The sequence below is a fragment of the Canis aureus genome, chromosome 3 (assembly GCF_053574225.1).
Source record: "Canis aureus isolate CA01 chromosome 3, VMU_Caureus_v.1.0, whole genome shotgun sequence".
In the NCBI taxonomy this organism is placed as follows: Eukaryota; Metazoa; Chordata; class Mammalia; order Carnivora; family Canidae; genus Canis; species Canis aureus.
The window spans coordinates 59,482,732-59,505,311 of record NC_135613.1 but is presented as its reverse complement, the minus strand read 5'-3'; the positions used below and the strand labels follow the sequence as shown (position 1 = coordinate 59,505,311).

General features: G+C 42.8%; 1 protein-coding gene across 2 annotated transcripts in view; it reads left to right on the top strand.

Moving 5' to 3' along the window:
• Window positions 1-2,813, top strand: part of ANGPTL5 (angiopoietin like 5) — a 136,760-nt gene extending 133,947 nt beyond the window's left edge. For both annotated transcript variants that reach the window (XM_077893220.1, XM_077893219.1), the window contains one exon: window positions 2,250-2,813. In XM_077893220.1, the coding sequence (XP_077749346.1) occupies window positions 2,250-2,569 (320 nt within the window). In that variant the 3' untranslated portion in view covers window positions 2,570-2,813. The remainder of the gene's footprint in view (window positions 1-2,249) is intronic.
• Window positions 2,814-22,580: the final 19,767 nt, after the last annotated feature.

The following is a 22,580-nucleotide window of genomic DNA, read 5'->3' as shown; positions in this document are numbered from 1 at the left end:
GGCACAAATGTTTTCATCACGGAGCCCTCAGACTTTGCCTTCAGAAAATATTCTGCATTTTCCCAATAAGGTTAAGTAATTTTCAACAGATGGCCACATAACACAATCAATATAAAGAAAAGGTGTCAATAGAACATAGAGATAGAAATTGATAAAACTAGGAGGTTAAGAATGATCAGGTACATGGTAGAGGTGAGCTGCAAATCTGATTTTGACCTCAGAGCAAAATAGAAATATGAAATTCAAACATTTGAGCAACACAGTTGTTCCAGGGGGACAAATACTCCTGATTCTAAAACTTGAGAAATCTTTGTTTGGTTTCTCAGAGAAAACCAAGTGTCATGTTCTCTAAGTACACTCATAGGAAGCATGGCAGTGAGTTTTAATGGGCTAGTTATTAAAAACAGACCTATGCATTATATTATACTATGTTATATTATTATTTTTAAGGATTTTATTTGTAAGTAATCTCTGCACCCAATCTGGGACTTGAAGCTACAACCTGAGACCAGTAGTCACATGCTCTACCGACTGAGCCAGCCAGACATCTCGTATGCATTATATTCTAAAAATCGTTTATTAAATGTAACCCAGTGAGAAGCACATATAACATATGATCCTTCTGATGGTTGGTCTTTATCCAGGGAAAGTATCTGTAGAGGGATCATATAATTTAGGCAATGCTCCTTAGGTGTCATGTCTCTCGTCTGAACTTCTGAGAGGTATAGCACTATGTGGGTGTTGAAAATTATATTCTCCCTCAAACACCTGTAATGTTGGCATTTCATTTTCTGTGATGTGCAGAGTAAGAAGCTGTAATAGTCAGCAGAGCTGGAGCATAGCATGGGCCACTGGCACTTAATGAAGTCCTCCAGGCTCCTCGAGTACCTGTCTCAAGAGATGCCACACATTCAGAGCACAATGAAACAAATGTGGGCTTTGGATTCTTCAGATATTTCACATAGCTTCACTTTAAGTCAATCTTTCAAACTGATTAGCAAAGGTGTTTTTGTTTTTGTTTTTGTTTTTGTTTTTGTTTTGAGAGAGAGTGTGTGTGTATGCACAAGGGTCGGTGGGGAGGGACACAGGGAGAATCTCCAGCAGCGGCCCCCCTGAGCCCGGAGCCCATAGGCCGAGGCCGGGCTCGATCCCATGACCCTGAGATCATGACCTGAGCCCAAACTGAGGGTCAGATGCTCAAAGAACCACCTCATTCAGTCGCCCCCAAATTAGCAAAGTTGACTCATGAGTGAGATCTAGGTATAATGGCATTAATCAGAATCTTCTGTTTAAATGGTTTTAGTAAAACCAGAGTCCTGCCCAGCTACTTACTTACATGGGCTGCCTTGGCTGGGATTTGCTCTTGCGGGTTTTTGTGACTGTCAGAGATGCCGTCCCGTGCTATCCTGTGTAGGCCTTGTAAACACAGTGTTCCTGTGAGTACTCTCCATGTGCTGGTGGAGAGCCACATCTCAGTAATGAAGCTGATTACATGCTTGAGGCAACTGGGTATTTATATAAATTTGGTGGCCCCTACATGTGCACCTAGAAATGTAAGCAGCTCATGGTGGCAGCTCCCTTTTTACCCATGCCTCTGTATTTGAGTGATGGAGGATGGTGGGGGCATGGAAACTTAGTCTGTACTCTTTATTATTATTTTGTAGAAATCATTCTTTTCTCTTAATTACCAAGTACTGTACACCCTTCCCCAAAGTATGACAGATCTGTACAGCATCATATTTGGCTTAAATTATCTGATTCTGCATAAAGAGCCAAACGCCTGTTTGGATTGTGATTTTATATCAAATGTCCACTCAGAGATGCCCATCATGCTGAGGATTTCATTTCCAGATCTTGGCATATTGCAATCTGGAGGAGAGATTTTATTTTATTTTAATTTTTTAAAAAGATTTTGTTTATAAATTCATGAGAGACACACATACACAGAGAGAGAGGCAGAGAGAGAGAGAGGCAGAGACATAGGCAGAGAGAGAAGCAGGCTCCATGCAGGGAGCCCAACGTGGGACTCGTTCCTGGGTCTCCAGGACCAGGCCCGGGGCTGAAGCCGGTGCTAAACCGCTGAGCCACCCAGGCTGCCCTGGAGGAGAGACTTTAATATGATACCTAGTAGAAAATAATTTAAACCTTAGCTCTAGATGTGAAGCTTTGTAACAACAGTCCGGAAAGGTCAATTAAGGTGACAAAAAGCGCCTTTAAATTTAGTCTTTAAAAATCCCTATTTTCACCAGGTGATGCGTTCCGGGGATCTGGAAAAGAAGAAAACCAAAATGCAATGCCTTTCAGCACCTCAGATGTTGACAATGATGGGTGTCGCCCAGCGTGTCTTGTAGGGGGTCAGTCAGTGAAGAGCTGCAGTAGCCTGAATAACAACACCGGCTGGTGGTTCAACCAGTGTGGTCTAGCGAATCTGAACGGCGTCCATCACTTTCCCAGGAAACTGCTCGCAACTGGGGTTCAATGGGGCACATGGACGAAAAACAGTGCACCTGTCAGGATTAAATCTGTTTCCATGAAGATTAGAAGAACCTACAACCCATATTTTAAGTAATCTTTTTTAAAATTTTAGTGTGTGTTCCAGTTATTTTTGATACTATAGAAAATATTTTACATAGTTTCTCTTTTTACTGGGTTTCAAACATATTAGCCAAAATCTAACTATAGATGACATCTAGGTGTTAAGGGTTTAATCAGAGATCTTTAATTTTGTAGAGTTTTCTAAAACATAGCTCAGTGTATGCATTTTACTAACTACATTAGCAATATGTAATAAAATTTGTTTTAAATGAATTGTACCTTGTTTTCCTGGAGTATGTTGTCCTTTGAAAGCATTGTCCCTTCTCTGGAAAGCACATGTACTATAGTAGATTGTTAGGAAAATTGAAGAGATCATTATGCTTACTTCCATATTCATTCAAAATGGTTAACTCTATAATCCACAGATAATTTCTATTGAAGACCATGATAAGAAATAACTGCACAGATTAATATACACATGGTTTAAATACTTTACTATCTCCAGGTGATTCCACAATATTTTACAGGTAATAAGAGTTGGCTGCACAAATGAAGTCCTTTTTTATCACATTTTGTTGTGGTTAATAATTTAATTCTTGTTTGTAATGAAGTGACTGTGCTTTCCTATCCTGATCACTTGCATTCTAAAACACATTCTTAACTTTGCTAAGCCAGTGGGAATGGTAGAGTCTTCTCTAAGTGAAGGACAACAGAGGAAGAGCCATGACTCTGGTCTAGATGTAGCTCTCGGAAGAAGCATGTCCCCTCCACTATTTCCATGAAGTTGGGAAGAGCTGGAGTGGTGAGTGTCCTATGGGAAAACACAGCAGGGAACATCCTGGCCAAGGGTCAGGTATTGATAAAAGAGACAAGGGGAACAAGGATTAGTATTGAACAGGAAAGTACTTAGTCCAGAGTTAGGGTGATAGGCTGAGGTGGAAAGAAGGCTGAGTTTAAAATACAGTTGCAGACATGGATCTCAAGGGGAAGCACCTGCCTGGGGCTGAGCTTGAGCAGAGCAGAGGATCTGATCTGAGTTCGGGGATGGGCAAAAATGGCATGGTCACCAGACAAGATTGCTTTCATGTGGATGCCTCTCAAAGCTGTGAATGAATCATGTAGAGTCTGCACAGGGTAAGGTCGCAGGCGGGCATGTTTCCTGTGGCCTCCCATGCTTGCATGAGGCACCACTGAGGTTCTGTGTCTTGGAGGAAGACTTCTACCATGTTGAGGGAGCATAGAACTGGGGCCTACTGGCTTTTATTCCCTCAGTGATGGGAGCATTGAAAACCAACTTACCTACAAATTCGGGGAATCATTTTGCTCTGTAGCAAGCTGTGTCTTTCATGTGGATTCTGGACGTTAACATTCTCATGGAGGCTCTGCAGGGCAGTGTCCTGTACCACCTGGCCAAGCCCAGGGGTTTCACATGCTTTCCCACTGCAAAGGCCATGCAGATTGTGGGAACATTGCAAGTAAAAGCAGAATGGAAATAAATGTGGAGACAGTAAGGGAGAGACTCAGAGAACACCAAGGATTTTTTTTTTTTTTAATGATTTTATTTATTTGAGAGTGAGAGAGAAAGTAAGTAAGTGAAAGTAAGTGAGTGAGTGAGTGCTGAAGCAGGGAGCCAGATGTTGATCTCACGACCCTGAGATCATGATCTGAGCTGAAATTAAACATCTGAGTTGGATGCTTAACCAATGGAGCCCCCCAGGTGCCCCAAGAAATTTTAATTTCTCTGGATCTGGGAGTAGGAAGATACAATTGACTTTGGTTGGCTAAGTGACAATGGCCCCCAGGAAGCCTCCTAAGACCTCAGATCCCATTGCAAAGGAGAAAGTATATTTTGGTGAATAATCTCGAGCTTAAGGCTCCCAGAAAGGAGGCAACCTGACCCCTGTGAGCAACTGAGTGATCAGGACAATTGTCCCTTTCTTGCCATCTACTATCCCAGCAGCACACACGTCTCAGCAGCAGGCAGAAAGGTTGCATCACATGCTGTGACTGAACAGCATCATCACAAATTCATCCTTCCAGGTCTGAGGACTGCCCCAGATAGATTGTCCCCTATAAAAACACACATCCTCAAACAAGGTAAAGAAATGAAAATAAAAACACTACTCTTTCATCAACTTACACCTTATTTATTAGTAAACACTGAAACAGCGTCTGGTTAAAAATCAAAGGAAAAAGGTGCAGAGTCAGGGCTTCCCTCTACAGCAACTTTTATTAATTACAAATAGAAAAGCTTCGTAGTTGTGGTGACTCTGAGAACTATAAGTACTTAGAAGCAGGCTTGAAACAAGTAATCTGTTTAAACATAATCATAACACATCACGGCTGCATTTAATATATTCATTCTGTTTGTTTTCTGTAAAAGCACAAGTTAAGAAGTCAAACGCTTGCCATGTGGCGCTTGAGACTTTGATGCACAAACAGTTGGGAGTGAGACCTGAGGCACTGCGTTTCCCAGGACTGGGGAAGCTCTTCATATTTCCACAAAGCAAGGCTTCTGCAACAGAAACAAATGGTATAATGAGAACTTTGATTTTTTTTTTTTTGTAATTCACACAAATTGTTGAGAAACACATCTGAAAATGTGTTTAACTTACATCTTAAACAATACTGTAATTTCATACTTGAATAGAACTTTTGTTAAAAAATACATTTTTAGGGAGTAAAATTCCATGAATATCTCAAAATAAGACTCTCAAGACTTGCCAGACACTCAAGAAGTGAACAGACTCAGTATCATAAATCAGAAGTATGAAAGCAACTGATAATGTGAAAATCGAGGACTTTATACAGTGTCCACCCTCTGGACACAGGACCTGCATTAAACTCTCCATTTTCGATGAGTTTTGCATATAGCAGACTGTTGTGTCCCCGTCTCGTCTCAGTGCCAGTGTGTCTGTTCCACACCCTCTGCGAGGCGCCCGTGGGCCCAAGGCACAGAGTCTGTACCGGTGGCCACAGGACACCACAGGCTGCCCGGCATCCTTGTGAGACTTTGGCTGGAAGCCAAGTGGCCTCACGGAGCCAACACTGACCATCCCATGGAAGACATTTGGGCAGAAAAATGACTTATGTATGAGGACGAGTCAAGTCAGCTCTGTATTGTGTGTGTTCCAGTCCTTCTCAGCTTTTCCACCTGCCTGACTGGGTGTGACCACCCTGTGGGGACCAGGACTGGCCCCAGAGCCTCAGCTCCCTCAGGGAGTCAGCTCCCCGCTTCTTCCTGGGACACAGGTGGTCCTGAAGGAAAAGTCCTGGACCCCCTCCCACCCAAGATAATGAACAAAAACAAGAGTTAGGAGACTCTGTTTCCTGTGCTGTCAGCTTTCAGGGAAAGAGCCAAAGGTATTTTAAAGAAGCAAAGCTCAGATGAAGTTTCCTCACTGGTTGTGAGGATCTCCTAGAAGGAGGCTGTGTCCTGGGGAGTCGATCCTAGCACCAGGGACGGGGGGAGGCCTGGCTGCTGTGTGAATCCCCGAGTCTGAGTCATATGGTGCCAGAAGGTGGTACAGGATGTGGCCATGGGAAGAAGTGACAGGGGCAAGCAGGAACTCTGCTGGGTGGGGGCAAGCCCGCTGCCCACTGGTTACGTTTGGGTGGGAAGGATGACAGTCAGGTCGTCATGACCAAATGCATGATGAAGTAGCAACCAGAGGGGAAGGTCTGGTATTAGACTCCAGGAGAAGTGCCTTTCCCCGGACACCTTCTCCTAGGGTGAGCTCAGGAAGAGCAGAGGGAACCATCTGAAGCTTACTGCAAAGCAGTGAGGATGCAGATGCTGTGGAGGCTGAGAGAATTAGGGCCATTGAAGTTTAACATTGGCACAAGTACAGCCATTGTAGCTTCAGTAGCCATCTCAGGCCACTGTGGCCAGGCCACTGTGACCAGGTACTGAACTCTACCTTACCCTGGCTACAGAAAAAACCACAAAGTATGCCCTTATCGGAATAAAGAAGCAAGAGCTCATGAGACCTCTTTACTGGAGATTCTCACACCCCCACCTTTACTGAAAAACCCCACCTTACCCCTAGACCAACCCATAAAAACCCAGCTGTAACCCATCTCGGGGTCCAAGTCTCTGCTCCGCTGTGTCAGGTATACTTGGACCCAAGCTTAAGCTTGCTAATAAACCCTCATGTACTTGCATCAGTGTCGGCTCCTTGGTGGTTTCTCAGATTTGCAATCTTGGGCACAACAGATGCATGTGCCCAGATCCATTATCACTGGGCAAATTTGGAGGAATTTGAGCACTGAGCCTGACACAGAGGATTATGTATGAGGAAAGCTCTGTTGGTCTAGAGGACCTCATTGTGAATTGTGGAGTTAGGAGTTTTAGGGGAATCTTGCTTCCTCAACTGGATGTTCTGGTAAATTGTTTCGGAAAATTTCAACCCCAAAGCTTTCTGAAACTACTCGGACATGATTGGAAGATGTTGTGATAAATTTGTTGCAGTGTCTTGGAAGGTTATGAGGGTCTCTGACTCAGATCTGTAATCTATAAGGTAGATGATGTGCCCTGGTAATTAGAGGCAGACTCCTAGATTCAGAGCTTGGTGGCCTGATCCTTACTTCCCAACCCACCAAGAAAGTTCTTTTCTTTCACAAATACAGCTTCTGCACACTTGTCTGTAGAACACATCAGTTGTGGTGGTTTGAACTGGGGACAGGGTTGAGTTCCCAGGTTGGGAGGGGCAATTTTTTTTATTTTTTCTTTAAAAAATGTATTTATTTATGAGGGTGGGGGGGAGCAGGGTGAGGGAGAGAGAATCCCAACCAGACTCCCCCAGTGAGTGCGAAGCCTGACACAGGCCCAATCTCACGACCCTGAGATCATGACCTGAGCTGAAACCAAGAGTCAGATGCTCTGACTGAGCCATCCAGGTGCCCCCAGGCAATTTCTTTTCATGAACAATGCTGGGTACGTTGGCACTGCCCAGGGATGGGACTACCCTCTGCTTACATTGGTTAAGAGGACTTTGGGACCTCACTGAACAGAATTTCTGAGGCTGCCCCCTCTTTATCTTGTAGAAGAACAGCTGGCGGTAGAGGTGTGTCACCAGTACAAGGAGTGAGTTTGGTTTCATAATTGGAAGACTTAGCAGGCCTTCCAGAGCTCCATCAGTAAAGACAAAGGGTATGGCACAGAAGGAGAAAGAGTGCAGACAAGCCTTAGGAATGCGAGAAACTCACTGATGTAGCTCCCCAGTGTCCTCGTTATTTGTACAAGGATGTACTTTGTCTCCACATTGAATTGCTCAGAGCTGTGTGATGATAGGTCTCTGTTCTGGGAGAGGCACTTAAAAGTTTCCATCAGGGTCTTGTATGCTCTTTCAGTCACGTAGCCAAGCCAGGCTGTCCAACTGGTTACCCAAGGTATAAGCCATCAATCAACAAACGGGTCCTGCCTGACACCAGCGGACTCTGAACTTTAAACAGCACATCATAAATCATCAGCTCAATGCCTTATTTTGGATCTAAGTGTCAGCACCAGAATCCCAGGCATCCCTGGAGATAAGTGTGGAGTTGTCCTGTAACTATCCTACACAATCTACCCTCTGACACTACCCATGCCTTTTAAATTATATATTGAGAATTCTTTTCCCTGAAACTTTGCCTATTTATAGAACAGGGGGGAAAAACATTTTCCAAAGTAATAAATGCCTCCCAATGAATATTGTTTTAGACACATTCCACCACTGAATATATTTTGGGGAAAGGGGATTGCTTTGTTAAGAATTAAGATATATGCGGCCGCTGGGTGGCTCAATCCGTGGAGCATCTGCCTTCGGCTCAGGTCATTGATCCCAGGGTCCTGGGATGGAGCCCCTTGTCGGGCTCCCTGCTCAGCAGGGAGTTTGCTTCTCCCTCTGCCTCTGTCCCCTGCTTGTGTTCTCTTTGCCTCTCAAATAAATAAAAAAAATATTTTTAAAAATCAGAATTGAGATATAATTTATAAACCATAAAAGCCACCCTTTACAAGTATAGAGTTTGGTGATTTTTAGTACATTCACAAGATTTTGTAAACATTACCACTATGTGACTGAAGAACATTTTTATCACACAGAAAGGAGTCCCATACCCATCAGCAGTCACTCCCCATTTGCCTCCCCTACCCCGCAGTCCCTGTAACCAGACATTTACTTTCCGTGTCTATGGAACTATTAGGAACACTTCATATGAATGCACTCAGGTCACACGTGACTTTCTGTGACTGGCTTCTTCCACTGAGCATTATGTTTTCAAGCTTCATCCATGTTGTAGAGCCTGCCAGTACCACATTCTCTTCTTTTTTAGGCTATAATTCACATGCTACATGATTTACACACACAACATACTCCAGTTAAGGAGGACAATTCAATGGCCTTCAGTATATCCAGAGTTGTTCAACCATCACCACGATCAATTTTAGAATATTTTTACCTCATCTGTGAGTTCATTCTATTTGGAGTTGCCTGAGCTTCCTGGATATATAGATTAAGGATTTTCATCAAATTTGGGGAAGTTGTTGGTCAATATATATTCAGATTTTTAAAAAGATTTTATTTATTTATCCATGAAAGACACACAGAGAGAGGCAGAGACATAGGCAGAGGAGAAGCAGGCTTCCTATAGGGAGCCCTATGTGGGACTTGATCCCAGGACTTTAGGATCATGCCCTGAGCCGAAGGCAGATGCTCAACCACTAAGCCACCCAGATGCTCCTATTCAAATATTTTTAATGCTTCTCTCTCTCCTTTCCTTGACTGGCCATTTTACAAATGTTGACACAGTTGATGATGCCCCACAAGACTCTGAGGCTCTATTCACCTTCCTTTATTTTTTTATTTCTGTCCTTAAATTAAGTAATCTCAATTGGCCTATATGCGAATTTGTTGGTTCTTTTTTCTGTCTACTCAAATTGGGCTCCTCTTCAGTTATTGTACTTCTCAACCCCAGAATTTATATTTAGTTCTTTTTTAAAAATAATTTCTTTTTGTTGATATTCTCTATTTGATAATATATCATTCTTATACTTTCCTGTAAGTCTTTTTATGTGGTTTATTTTACTTCTTTGAATATATTTAAACAACAGATTTTTAAAAATATTTTGTTTATTTATTCATGAGCATAATAGAGACAGACACAGAGAGAGACAGAGACAGAGACACAGGCAGAGGGAGAAGCAGGCTCCACACAGCCTGATGTGGGACTCGATTCCTGGACTCCAGGATCACACCCTGAGCCGACGGCAGGCGCCAAACCGCTGAGCCACCCAGGGATCCCCCTAAACAACAGATGTTTAAAAAAGATTTTATTTGAGACAAAGAGAAAGAGCAAGAGCAGAGGGAAAGGGAGAAGCAGATTCCCTGCTGAGCAGGGAACCCATGAGGAACTCAATCCCAGGACCCTGAGATCATGACCTGAGCTGAAGACAGATGCTTCACTGACTGAGCCCTAAACAACAGATTTAGGCTTTTTCTACTAAGTCCAATATCTGAGCTTCCTTAGAGACAGTTTTTATTGACTGTTTTATGTTTGTTTGCTTGCTTTGTGTTTTGTCCAGTGTGTTGGCCATATTTTTTTGTTTCTTTTCATGTTTTAGAATTTTTTGTTGCAAATCGAACACTTAAAATAACGTAATGTGGCAACTCTGGAATTCAGATTCATTTTCACTCCTCAGGGCTTGTTGTTTTTGCTGCTTTTGTTGTTATTTGTTTGCTCAGTGAATTTTCAGAATCAATTTTGCAAAGGCCTTTATTCTTCTTGTGGGCCCACTGAAGTTTCTTCTTAGTTAGCTTAGTGGTCAGTTAATGATTTGAAAGAGATTTCCTTAAATGCCTGGTACCAATAAGCTTCTAAATCTCCCAGTCTGCCAAATGGCTCTGTGTGTGTTTTGGGCACATGCCTTCAAGACTCAGCCAAGAAATTGGTGACTCCGTTTTCTTTTTTTTTTCTTTTTTTTTTTAATTTATTTTTTATTGGTGTTCAATTTACTAACATACAGAATAACCCCCAGGGTGACTCCGTTTTCTGCTTGTACAGAAACTCAAAGTGAGTAAGAGGTGAGAGTTTAGGGCCTTCTTATGTCTTTCCTGAGCAGAGCCCTGTAAGGACAGACAGCCACAGACAAACAGCCTCCCAGATTCCCAGGAATCTAGAAGAATCCCAGGAAGAGCCCCAAGCTTCATACTAAAAGTTTTTTAGAGCCCCTATGGACATCTTATCTGTGAGCTTTTCCTTTTAAGTTTTTTGGTTAGTCTATTGTTTCCACTACTTCTTATCCTTTGCTTTAGGCAGCCACAATATTACATAATTGTCTCTAATTGTTTTCCACAAAGGCCCCGGGGGAAGACTTCTTAGCAATTGGAAGGTTCCAAGTAAGGTAAACTACAGTATTATGAATGGATTCTTGGAGGGAACTACCAGGTGATAAAATCATGACCATTCTCTGTGAATGTGCTCTGAAGGAGGCCTGACTCCATCTTCCCTCTCTAGTGTATTCCAGACTGTTGATTTTACTGTGATTACTATAATTTATTGGTTTTCAAAACTATGGCTGATCTGAGAAGAAATGTGAATAAATCAAATTATAAAGCCACAAAACTCACTGTTCTTACCAAGATTCTTGAATAAATTATCCCTAGATTGTTGCAAGCTTTTGGTTAATCATAAAGTTCTACAACAGTTGATTCTAACCATTTTCCCACAGCATGCTCATTACTTTTAAAGATTTTTGGAGGATTATAGAGAGGAATAATTTTGCAGATTATTTATAGGAATCAGGTTCAAATGAAAGAACATCTTGTAGATATTTTTAACTAAATCTCCTGGTGCATTTTATTATTGATATTGGTAGTATCATAAACTGTATTAAAAATTAATTTAATTTTACTAACTACACCAGATAGTAGTTACATTATGAGTTAAGGTAAACTCGTTACAAAATTAACTAGTCATAATTGCACTATTACTTTCTTACTAGAAGTGGCCTGTGGGCATATACCAAATATTGTCATGGATTGGAGAATAAATCAAGGGCCAAGTCTCATTTAATTCTGAATTGCAACTCTTGTGGGCATACACATATACTATGCTTCATACTAAAGGTTATGCTGACATGAGACCTCAGTGGGCTTTATCTTTAAATAAGGGTCAACTTTTCCTAAATGTTAAATGCTAATAAAGTGTGTATTTTAAATGATTTTATTTATTTTGAGAGAGAGAGAGAGAGAGAGAGCACTGGGGGAGGGGCAGAGGCAGAAAGAGAGCATCTCAAGAAGATTCCATGCTGAGTGAGGAGCCTGAGGTGAGGCTTGATCCCATGACCCTGAGATCATGACCTGAGCCAAAACCATGAGTAGACAACCAATTGAGCCACCCAGGTGCTCCACTAATCAAGTTTACTAGGCTTTCTATTCTGACTAACTGCAAAATTGGCTACATCTAGTTTTTGGTTTTGCATGGTGGATCTATGCAAGTTATGTCTCCATGATGTCCCAGAGGCTGGGGATCCACACATCTTTACGTTCATTCCATGTACTTCCACTGCCAAGATTCCAGGCCATTTTCCTTAAACTATTTCTGCTTATATCTCAAGGAGCATGTTTACTGGCCATCTTGTGTCAGTGTGATCCTTAGCGTTCTATCTACCTATTTTTTTGAGTCATTATTCACTTCTCCAGGGCTGTACCATCTATCTGTTCAGGCTACTTGTCACTTTTTCTCTTCCTCTTGAAATAACATCTTTGCTAAACGTCCAACATGGGCCAATAATTTTTTTCCTTAGTATGTTTCTCTTCTTCTTCTTCTTTTTTTTTTTTTAAGGGGTAGTAGTTTGTACTTGTCACCTGCGAATAGAAATGAGCACTCGGTATTGTATAAGACTGATGAATCACTGAACTCTACCTCTGAAACTAATACAATATATGTTAATTAATTGAATTTCAATTAAAAATAATTTTAAAAAGAAATGCAATAGGAATATGAGACAGGTCTGATCCCCATGAAAGGAAAAGAAGGTAGATTAGATACAAAGAGCCTCACCTTGTGGTCCAAGTCTGAGAGGGACTTGGCTAGCTCACCAGGGAGCTCCATGGCAAATTTCTCCACTGGAGGAGTCCAATGTTGAGCAGAAATGGCCAGGCCTTCTTGTCTCTCTCCACCTGCCCTGCAGTGATCAGACACTGACTGGAGAAAGTGTGGCTCCGAATCAAACACTGGGCGATCCTGGAGGCAATGGTAATAGAAATAGTTGATTTACTGACTGTACTTGGAGCTGGCATGCTCTCTCTCTCGCTCTTTCTTCACAGCCACAGGTCTGCTTTCCATATCCACAATTATGTCATTTAATGAATGTTACATAAATGAAATCATATAATGTGTTCTTTTGAGGTTCGCTTTTTTTCACCTAGCATAATCTTGAATTTCATCCAAATCGTTATCTGTATCAATAGCTTCTTACTGTTTCTTGCTGATTAGTACTTTATAGTTAGATATACTACCATTTCTTTTACCATTCTAAAATTGATTGTATGTTGATCTTGTATCCTGTAATTTTGATAAACTCATGTATTTTAATACTTTTAAAAATGGATTTGATTAGATATCCTACATAGATGATCACACTATGATTAAAGACAGTTTTATTTTCACAGATTGGAGTCTTTCATTTCTTTTCATCTTATTACACTGATAAGAACCTCCACTATGATGTTGAATAGAAGTGAGGAAGGCAGATACCCTCATCTTGTTCTTATCATAGAAACTTTCAATCTTAGTGCCCTTTATAAAATTGAAAAGTTTCCCTTCTTATTTTGCTGAGATAATTTATGAAGTAGGTTATTAGGTGCACAAAGATTTAAGATTGTTATGTTCTTTCAATAAATTAACTACTTTATTTAAGGAAATGACCTTCTTTACTTTGGAAAATACTCTTTTCTTTGTAGGGTATTTTATTGGACATTAAGGTAACCATTCCAGCTTTTATTTGTTGAGTGAGTGTTGGAAAGGAAAAAGATACCAAAGGCATATATTTGTGTCTTCATATTTAAAGTGCATTTAATTGTAGGCAGCATATAGTTTAGTTTTGTTTTCTTAGCTAATCTTAAAAAATCTCTGCCTTTAAACTGGGGACTTTCAACTACATACTTTTAATGTAATTATTGATATCATTTAGTTGATGGCAACTACCTTACTCTTTTTTTCTGCCTCTTATGTTCTTTATTTTTCTACCTCCCTATTTTTGGACTAAGTGAGCTTTTTTTTTTCTTAAAGATTTTATTTATTTATGCATTAGACACACAGAGAGAGGAAGAAACACAGGCAGAGGGAGAAGCAGGCTCCCCAAAGTGGATCCCAGGACCCCGGGATCATGACCTGAGCCAAAGGCAGATGCTCAACCACTGACCCACCCAGGTGTCCCTGAGGTTTTTTTAATAATTCAATTTTATCTATCTTTTTGGCTTACTACTCAATCATTTTTCTAATATCATTCTAGTGATTGAATCTCCCCCCCCCAGCTTTGAGAAAAAAATGACATATAACATGGTGTAAATTTAAGGTGTACAGTGTGCTGATTTGATACATATATATTGTGAAATGATCACCACCATAGGCTAACACATCTTTTTGCCTCACATAATTACCAATTTTTTAGTTATGGTGGTGGTGAGAACATTTAAGATCTACTCTTTCAGCAACTTTCATGTATGTAATACGATACTGTCAGCTGTTGTCATCATACTTTGTATTAGATTCCAGAATTTATTCCTCTTATAACTAGAGCTTCAGGGATGCCTGGATGGCTCAGCAGTTGAGTGTCTGTCTTTAGCCCAGGGTGTGATCCTTGAGTCCCAAGATCGAGTCCCACATCAGGCTCCTTGCATGGAACCTGTTTCTCTCTTTGCCTTGTCTCTGCCTCTGTGTGTGTGTGTCTCTTATGAAAAAATAAAATAAAATCTTTTATTTTTAAACTAGAACTTCATTGTACCCTTTGACCTACATTTACTCATTTCCCCCACCTGGCAAACTAGACTAGTCTGCAATCTGTTTGTATGAATATGGCTTTTTTTTTTTTTTTTTTTAGGATTCCATATATAAGTGAGATCATATAGTATTTGTTTTTCTTTACTTATTTCAGTTAGCATAATGGCCTCAAGACTTATTCATGTTGCTGCAAATGGCAGTATTTTCTCCTTTTTAAGTGGCTGGATAACATTCCATTGTATACATATACTATAGTTTCTTTTTTTTTTTTAATGCTGGCGTAATGCTTTATTTTTAAGATCTTATTTATTTATTCATAGACACAGAGAGAGAGAGGCAGAGTCACAGGGAGAGGGAGAAGCAGGCTCCATGCAGGGAGCCTGACGTGGGACTTGATCCCGGATCTCCAGGATCACACCCCAGGCTGCAGGCGGCTCCAAACCGCTGCGCCACCAGGGCTGCCCTATACTGTAGTTTCCTTAGCCACTCATGTATTGATAGACACTTAAGTTTCTGTAATAAGCATGCACAAATATTTCTTTGAGACAGTGATTTCATTTCCTCCAGATATATACTCAGAAGTGGAATTGCTGGATCACATGGTATTTCTATGTTTAATTTTTTTGAGGAACCTCCACACTGTTCTCCATGATGGCTGCACCAAATTGCATTCCTATCCATGGTGCACTAGGGTTCTCTTTTCTCTGCATCCTCACCAGCATCTGCTACCTTCATCTTTTTGATAATAGCCATTCTTAGTCATTGATTCTTGATTTTAAACATTCCTGGGACTTGTAAGCCTGGGACTTGAAGACAAAATCCCTGATCTTCCATCATAGATGGCACATGTCTCATTTTCTCAATCTAATCTTTTTTTTTTAAGATTTTATTTCTTTATTCATGGGAGACACAGGTGGAGGGAGAAGAAGGATCCCTGTGGGGAGCCTGATGCAGGACTCGATCCCAGGACCCCAGGATCATGACCTGAGCCAAAGGCAGACACTAAACCTCTGAGCCATCCAAGTGTCCCTTAATCTAATCTTTTTAAAGAACAAGGCATTAGGGAATCCTTGGGTGGCTCTGTGGTTTAGCGACTGCCTTTGGCCCAGGGCGTGATCCTGGAGCCCCAGAATCGAGTCCCACATCAGGCTCCCTGCATGGAGCCTGCTTCTCCCTCTGCCTGTGTCTCTGCCTCTCTCTCTCTCTCTCTCTCTGTGTCTTTCATGAATAAATAAATAAAATCTTAAAAAAAGAAAAATAACAAGGCACTACACAATTGTGAGCTCTGGAACCCAGGCCTCATTGTATTCAAGTAATATTCCCCATTCTAGTAGGATGCAGGGGAAATAGTTCTGATTCCTAGTTCTTCCCAGGCTTCCTTGGGTTCCTTTTCCTTTCTGTCTTTATTACTCTTTCTGGGATTCTGTTTCTTTGGGTCTGTAGGAGCACTCCTTTTCTGCATGCTAAATATACCTTGACATCAACTCCCTTCAGGCCAGGAGAAAGCTTCCTTCATGACCTTTTGTCATATCTGCCTCTTGAGCTAAGAAAATGGCTTATCCTGGGTGGTGGGTCAGCAGTCAATTATGGCTTTTCCGAGTTGCCAGATGCCCTGTTGCTCTAATCCTCTCCAGGACTGAAGCTTTGTAGACAGGCAGCTTCTCCAGCTATTGGTAGGGATAGAGGCCTATGCATTTCCTACTACTCCAATATGGGATTTGGAGAATCTTTTTCAGAGAGACTTATCCATCCTGTTTGCCAGATGCTGTGCTAGACCTGAACTCTCTCTGCATAAGCAAGAGAGTTCCTGGCTCTGGTAAAGTGATGTACAGCAGTTGAGGGGATAGAGATCTGTTGGGTGGAATTTACAGAAACTGGGTGTTTGTGGTCTGACCCCTTCCCTGTCTGGTTTATACTACCAGGAAAGGCAGAGCTCCCTTTATGTCTTCCTGACAGGGAGTGGTATGGTGGGAATTGGGGAAGGGTCTTCTGGTGGCTATGGTTCATGGTTTGGGCCTACAGAGGCTAGTAATAGTGTAGACCCCTATCCAAGGACGGCTTGGAGTTAGGTTTTTTCAAACAAGAATTTTACCTGCCTGACTTTAAAAATGGTTATTTTTTTGTAAGTAGCAAATGTTTCTGTTTGAAATGGAAAGAATCGTTTTATTTCTTGCTAGAGAAAGGGCTTTCTCTAGACTTCCACACATCCCTCATTTGGATGGTGCATTGATGGATGATTCCCCTTTGAGTATCCAATGTCTACAAGTTTAGGAATTTTCATCATTTGGGGATAAGCTGGAGTGGAGTGTTGGTGGTGAGGGGTATAAAATCCTCTTCTTTAAGTCAAGGAGAAACTGTGGGTTAAGCCCCTGGTAAACCAGGCTGATAGACATCCATGGGCAGAGGCAAAAACTCATCTGATGCTGGGGATTGTCAACAGGGATGCTGATGACTAATCATAGCTGTAGTAAACCAGGAACCTATGGAAAGGAGGCTTTGTAAAACTTGCTCGAACTACCTAATGGGGACATCCATCCTACTGACCACATCTTCAGAATGTATGGTTGGGAGACATTAATATTAGAAATGTGAGATGTCAGGGTGTGTGGCATATACTGAAGAGTCACACTGAGTCCCCAACAGGAAGAACAGCAGTATGGGAAGAACTGAAGTGTCAGCCACAGTCAGAGCAGAGTCTTGCCTGGTGGGAGGGTCAGCCGGTTTGTAGTGGCCTTGCATTCTCTTTTGGGAATTGCTGTGCACTGTATCTAAGGCTTGATTCTCATTGCCCAGAAGTGAAGGATGAGTTGCTCTAACTCTCCCTAAATCCTGAAAACTCTGGCTCCAAATTTTTTATGGCTTTTTTTCCTCAGAGGGCCACCACGGACTGGAAGTGTCAGTGGACTTCGGGTGGAATTCCCCTGCTGGTTTCAGGCTGCAGGCTGGCTCGCCAAAGAAGCAGCCCCAGAGGGCAAACCCTTTGTTCCTGGACTCCCTCCTCCTCTGCCTGCTATCAGAACTTCCAGACACATTTGCACAAATTCTTTCTTGGGCTTCTGCCAGGACTTGACTCTTGCTCCCTTTGGTGGGATGGATGTAGACTGGACAGCCTGTGTCCCCAGAGTGGTTTCCTGGTCCCTGCTGTGGGTGCTCTGGCTTGGGCTTGCACCACAGGCTGGATGCACTTGTTTTCCTTCTGCAGGATCCAGCTTGTCTTGTGCCTTCTTGTTCCGATGCTCTCCTTAGGAACCAGTTTGCAGCCTGAGTTTAGAGCACTGAAAGAGTGTGAGGTTAGTGAGAAGTTCTCTTGCTCATAGGGTTGTTTCTAATTCTCATCTAGACTTGATAGGTTCACTCGCTGTGACACAGCTGTTCGCCAGTGGGGTGAGGTCACAGATGCTTGCAGTGAGATACTGCCAGGTTTTCATGCACATGAGGGGTAAACAGAATTTCCACTTGGTGAAACTTAAACTACTTTTCTCTTACTTTCTAAAATGTGTCTACATTCATCAGTGGCCAAACCAGGAAACCAAGTATGAATCCTTACCCTGAATTTCTCCAAGACTTTAGAGATGTTTATATGATTGAGGCATTGCTTTTGATTGATTTGTGATGGAACTGGAGAGCTAAAGGGGCTTCTGCTTGGACTTTTCTCTTATTAAAAAAGATGTTATTATTTATTTGATGGGAGGTAGGAACAGAGGGAGAGGGAAGGAGAAAATCCCAAGCAGATCCCTGCTGAGCATGGAGCTGACTTGGGACTTGATCCCCGACCCTGAGATCATGACCTGAGCTGAAACCAAGAGTTGGATGCTTAACCAACTGAGCTCCCCAGGCACTCCTGGATTTTTCTACATGTTATCGTGCAGATTCTGACATTGGCCAAAGATATCTAATCAATATAACTATGAGGAACCAAGGAAATAACCATGTGGTGTCTTTGGGTCCCAGTGGGCTTATGACAGAGCAGTCTTGAGTCAAATATCCATTTATGTGATGCCTTCAGGTCTCCATGATGATGAGAAGCTAGGAGGAACATTTTATTTTTACAGGAATTAACCACCGGGACTACAAATCCAATGATCCCTGAGAGGTTTGGGTATCTCTCCAGGGCACGATCAGCCCTGACTCTTTCAGCACTTTCCCCTGGAGAGAGCTAAGAGGGTGACTTCCACCCCTACCTGTGATGCTTCCAGGGTCGACTGTGGACAGGTCGGAAAACAGCTCCTGGTCCCCAACATACCTTATTGTCTCACACTGCTACCCCTTCCTGGTAGTGACTGGTGTGTCCTCTAAGGCTGCAACATGCAGTCTGACTGTTATGAGTGCTGGCTCTGCTGGTCCTCCTGTGATTCCATGGATTATTCCTAGTTCTGTCCTAGGAATTAGGTGAAGGCCCATGACTCTCTGGAGGCTTAACTCACATCCTCATCTAATTCAAGACACAGAATCTGTTACACAAATAAAGTGGAGCATTCTTGGGCTGCCCATGCGTTTTGATCTAAGTGATCCCATGTTCAAAAAACAGTCGGCAGAACCCAAACTAGCATCATTTCTATAGAATGGAGCAGAATTTTTTGATCCAAAAGGTTTGAGCTGTGGGGCCTGTGGGGCCATCCGGTAGAGAGCTTTCTCGACTTTGCTGCCTTGGAGGCTTCTTGCCTCTGAAATGAGGGAGGACATCTGACTCTCTGAACCCTCCTGCCACGGGTCTACCCTCCAGGGCTTCCCAGAGGTTGGCCTGTGCCTCTGTGATGCAATGCCTCCGTGCAGAGTGTGCCTTCTGCACCCCTACTTGAGGGTAGGGAGTGATAATCCAATTCATGTATTATAAATCCCCCAGGACTTCTATCCTGTGATGTCCTCAGTTGACAGAAATTCTTTGTTTACAAGACAGAAGCCAGGGAGGGGGCAAGATGGCAGAAGAGTAGGGTCCCCAAGTCACCTGTCCCCACCAAATTACCTAGATAACTTTCAAATCATCCTGAAAACCTATGAATTTGGTCTGAGATTTAAAGAGAGAACAGCTGGGAGGCTACAGTGAGAAGAGTTTGTGCTTCTATCAAGGTAAGAAGACAGAAAAATAAATAATAAATAAATAAATAAACATCCAAGGGGGAGGGGCCCACGAGGAGCCGGGCTAAGGCCGCGCCCCGAGTGACCCCAGGAGAGGAAAGCCCCGTCTGGGAGAAGCAGGAGCTTCACCAATCTTCCCAGATGGAAAGGCGCTCGCAGGGAACTCGGGCAGGATCCCAGGAGGGGTGGGGATGCCCTCAGGTTCCCAGGGGCACTAACAGAGGAACTGCGCCCCGGGGAGAGGGCGCCACACACCGCGGCCGAGCTCCCTAAAGGGCCCGGAGCAGCTCCGGCGGCGGCTCAGGCAGTGGCTCCGCGCATAGGGGGCTGCGTGCCCCGGGAGCGCAATTCCAGCAGCGCAGGCCCCGGAGCCCAGGGCGCCAGGGGACACAGCCCAAGATCCAGCGCTCCCCCCGGACAGGCGGAGGCCGGGAGGACACAGGGCAGCAAGGACACTCCTGCCGCCGGGCGGCCCTGAGCTGGGCAGATTGGCAACCCCCACCCCCGGAGCATCCAGGCCCCTGTGGACCAGAGCTGCGGTAGTTACTGTGGGAGCTGACTCCAGGGCTGGAGAGCTGGCCGCTGCCAGGGTGTTGTTCCTCCTGGGGCCTCACAGTGGCCTCACAGATTAACAGGATAAACAACTCCCACTGAGCCCTGCACCAGGCAGGGGGCTGAGCAGCTCCCCCAGGTGCACACACCTGAGAATCAGCACAGCAGGCCCCTCCCCCAGAAGACCAGCTAGAAGGACAGGGGAAGAGCAAGTTCTTGACCAAGCAGTGCTGCAAAATTACAGGGGAAGTCGAGGAATTTACAGTATATAGAGTCAGAGGATACTCTCCCTTGTTTTTTGTTTCCTGTTTGCTTCCTCCCCTTTTCTTTTTTTTTTTTTCTTCTTCTTTTTTTCTCTTCTCTTTTTCTCCTTTTCCCAGTACAACTTGTTTTTGGCCACTCTGCACTGAGCAAAATGACTTGAAGGAAAAACTCACCTCAAAAGAAAGAATCAGAAACAGTCCTCTCTCCCACAGAGTTACAAAATTTGGATTACAATTCAGTGTCAGAAAGTCAATTCAGAAGCACTGAATTGCAATTTCTAGAACACTGGTGGCTCTAGAAAAAAGCATAAAGGATTCAAGAGACTTCATGACTGCAGAATTTAGATCTAAAAGGGCAGAAATTAAAAATCAAATAAATGAGATGCAATCCAAACTAGAGGTCCTAACAACAGGGGTTAACAAGGTAGAAGAATGAGTGAGTGACATAGAAGACAAGTTGATGGCAAGGAGGGAAACTGAGGGAAAAAGAGAAAAACAATGACAAGATCATGAGGATAGGTTAAGGGAAATAAATGACAGCCTCAGAAGGACAAATCTACGTTTAAATGGGGTTCCCGAGGGCACCGAAAGGGCCAGAGGGCCAGAATATGTTTTTGAACACATCATAGCTGAGAACTTTTCTAATCTGGGAAGGGAAACAGGCATTCAGATCCAGGAAACAGAGAGATCCCCCCCCTAAAATCAATAAAAACCATTCAACACCTCGACATTTAATAGTGGAACATGCAAATTCCAAAGATAAAGAGATCCTTAAAGCAGCAAGAGACAAGAAATCTCTAACTTTTATGGGGAAGAATATTAGATTAACAGCAGAGACCTGGCAGGTCAGAAAGCGCTGGCAGGACATATATAGGGTACTAAATGAGAAGAACCTGCAGCCAAGAATACTTTATCTAGCAAGGCTCTCATTCAGAATAGAAGGAGAGATAAAGAGCTTCAAAGATAGGCAGAAACTGAAAGAATATGTGACCACCAAGCCGGCTCTGCAAGAAATATTAAGGGGGATTCTGTAATAGAAAGAGGGAGTACAAGAGAACAATCCACAAGACAGGGACTGAGTAGTTATCATGATGACACTAAACTCATATCTCTCAATAGTAACTCTGAACGTGAATGGGCTTAATGACCCCATCAAAAGGCGCAGGGTTTCAGACTGGATAAAAAAGCAAGACCCATCTATTTGCTGTCTACAAGAGACTCATTTTAGACAGAAGGACACCTACAACCTGAAAATAAAAGGTTGGAGAACCATTTACCATTCAAATGGTCCTCAAAAGAAAGCAGGGGTAGCCATCCTTATATCAGGTAAACTAAAATTTACCCCGAAGACTGTAGTGAGAGATGAAGAGGGACACTATATCATACTTAAAGGATCTATCCAACAAGAGGACCTAACAATCATCAATATTTATGCCCCAAATATGGGATCTGCCAAGTATATCAATCAATTAATAACCAAAGTTAAGACATACTTAGATAATAATACACTTATACTTGGTGACTTCAATCTAGCTCTTTCTACCCTCGATAGGTCTTCTAAGCACAACATCTCCAAAGAAACGAGAGCTTTAAATGATACACTGGACCAGATGGATTTCACAGATATTTACAGAACTTTACATCCAAACACAATTGAATACACATTCTTCTCAAGTGCACATGGAACTTTCTCCAGAATAGACCACATACTGGGTCACAAATCAGGTCTTAACCGATACCAAAAGATTGGGATCTAAGATATATAAAGAACTTATGAAACTCAACCCAAGAAACAAACAATCCAATCATGAAATGGGCAAAAGACATGAAGAGAAATCTCACAGAGCAAGACATAGACATGGCCAACAAGAACATGAGAAAATGCTCCACATCACTGGCCATCAGGGAAATACAAATCAAAACCACAATGAGATACCACCTCACACCAGTGAGAATGGGGAAATTTAACAAGGCAGGAAACAAGAAATGTTGGAGAGGATGTGGAGAAAGGGGAACCCTCTTGCACTGTTGGTGGGAATGTGAACTGGTGCAGCCACTCTGGAAAACTGTGTGGAGGTTCCTCAAAGAGTTAAAAATAGACTTGCCCTACGACCCAGCAATTGCACTGCTGGGGATTTATCCCAAAGATACAGATGCAGTGAAACGCCGGGA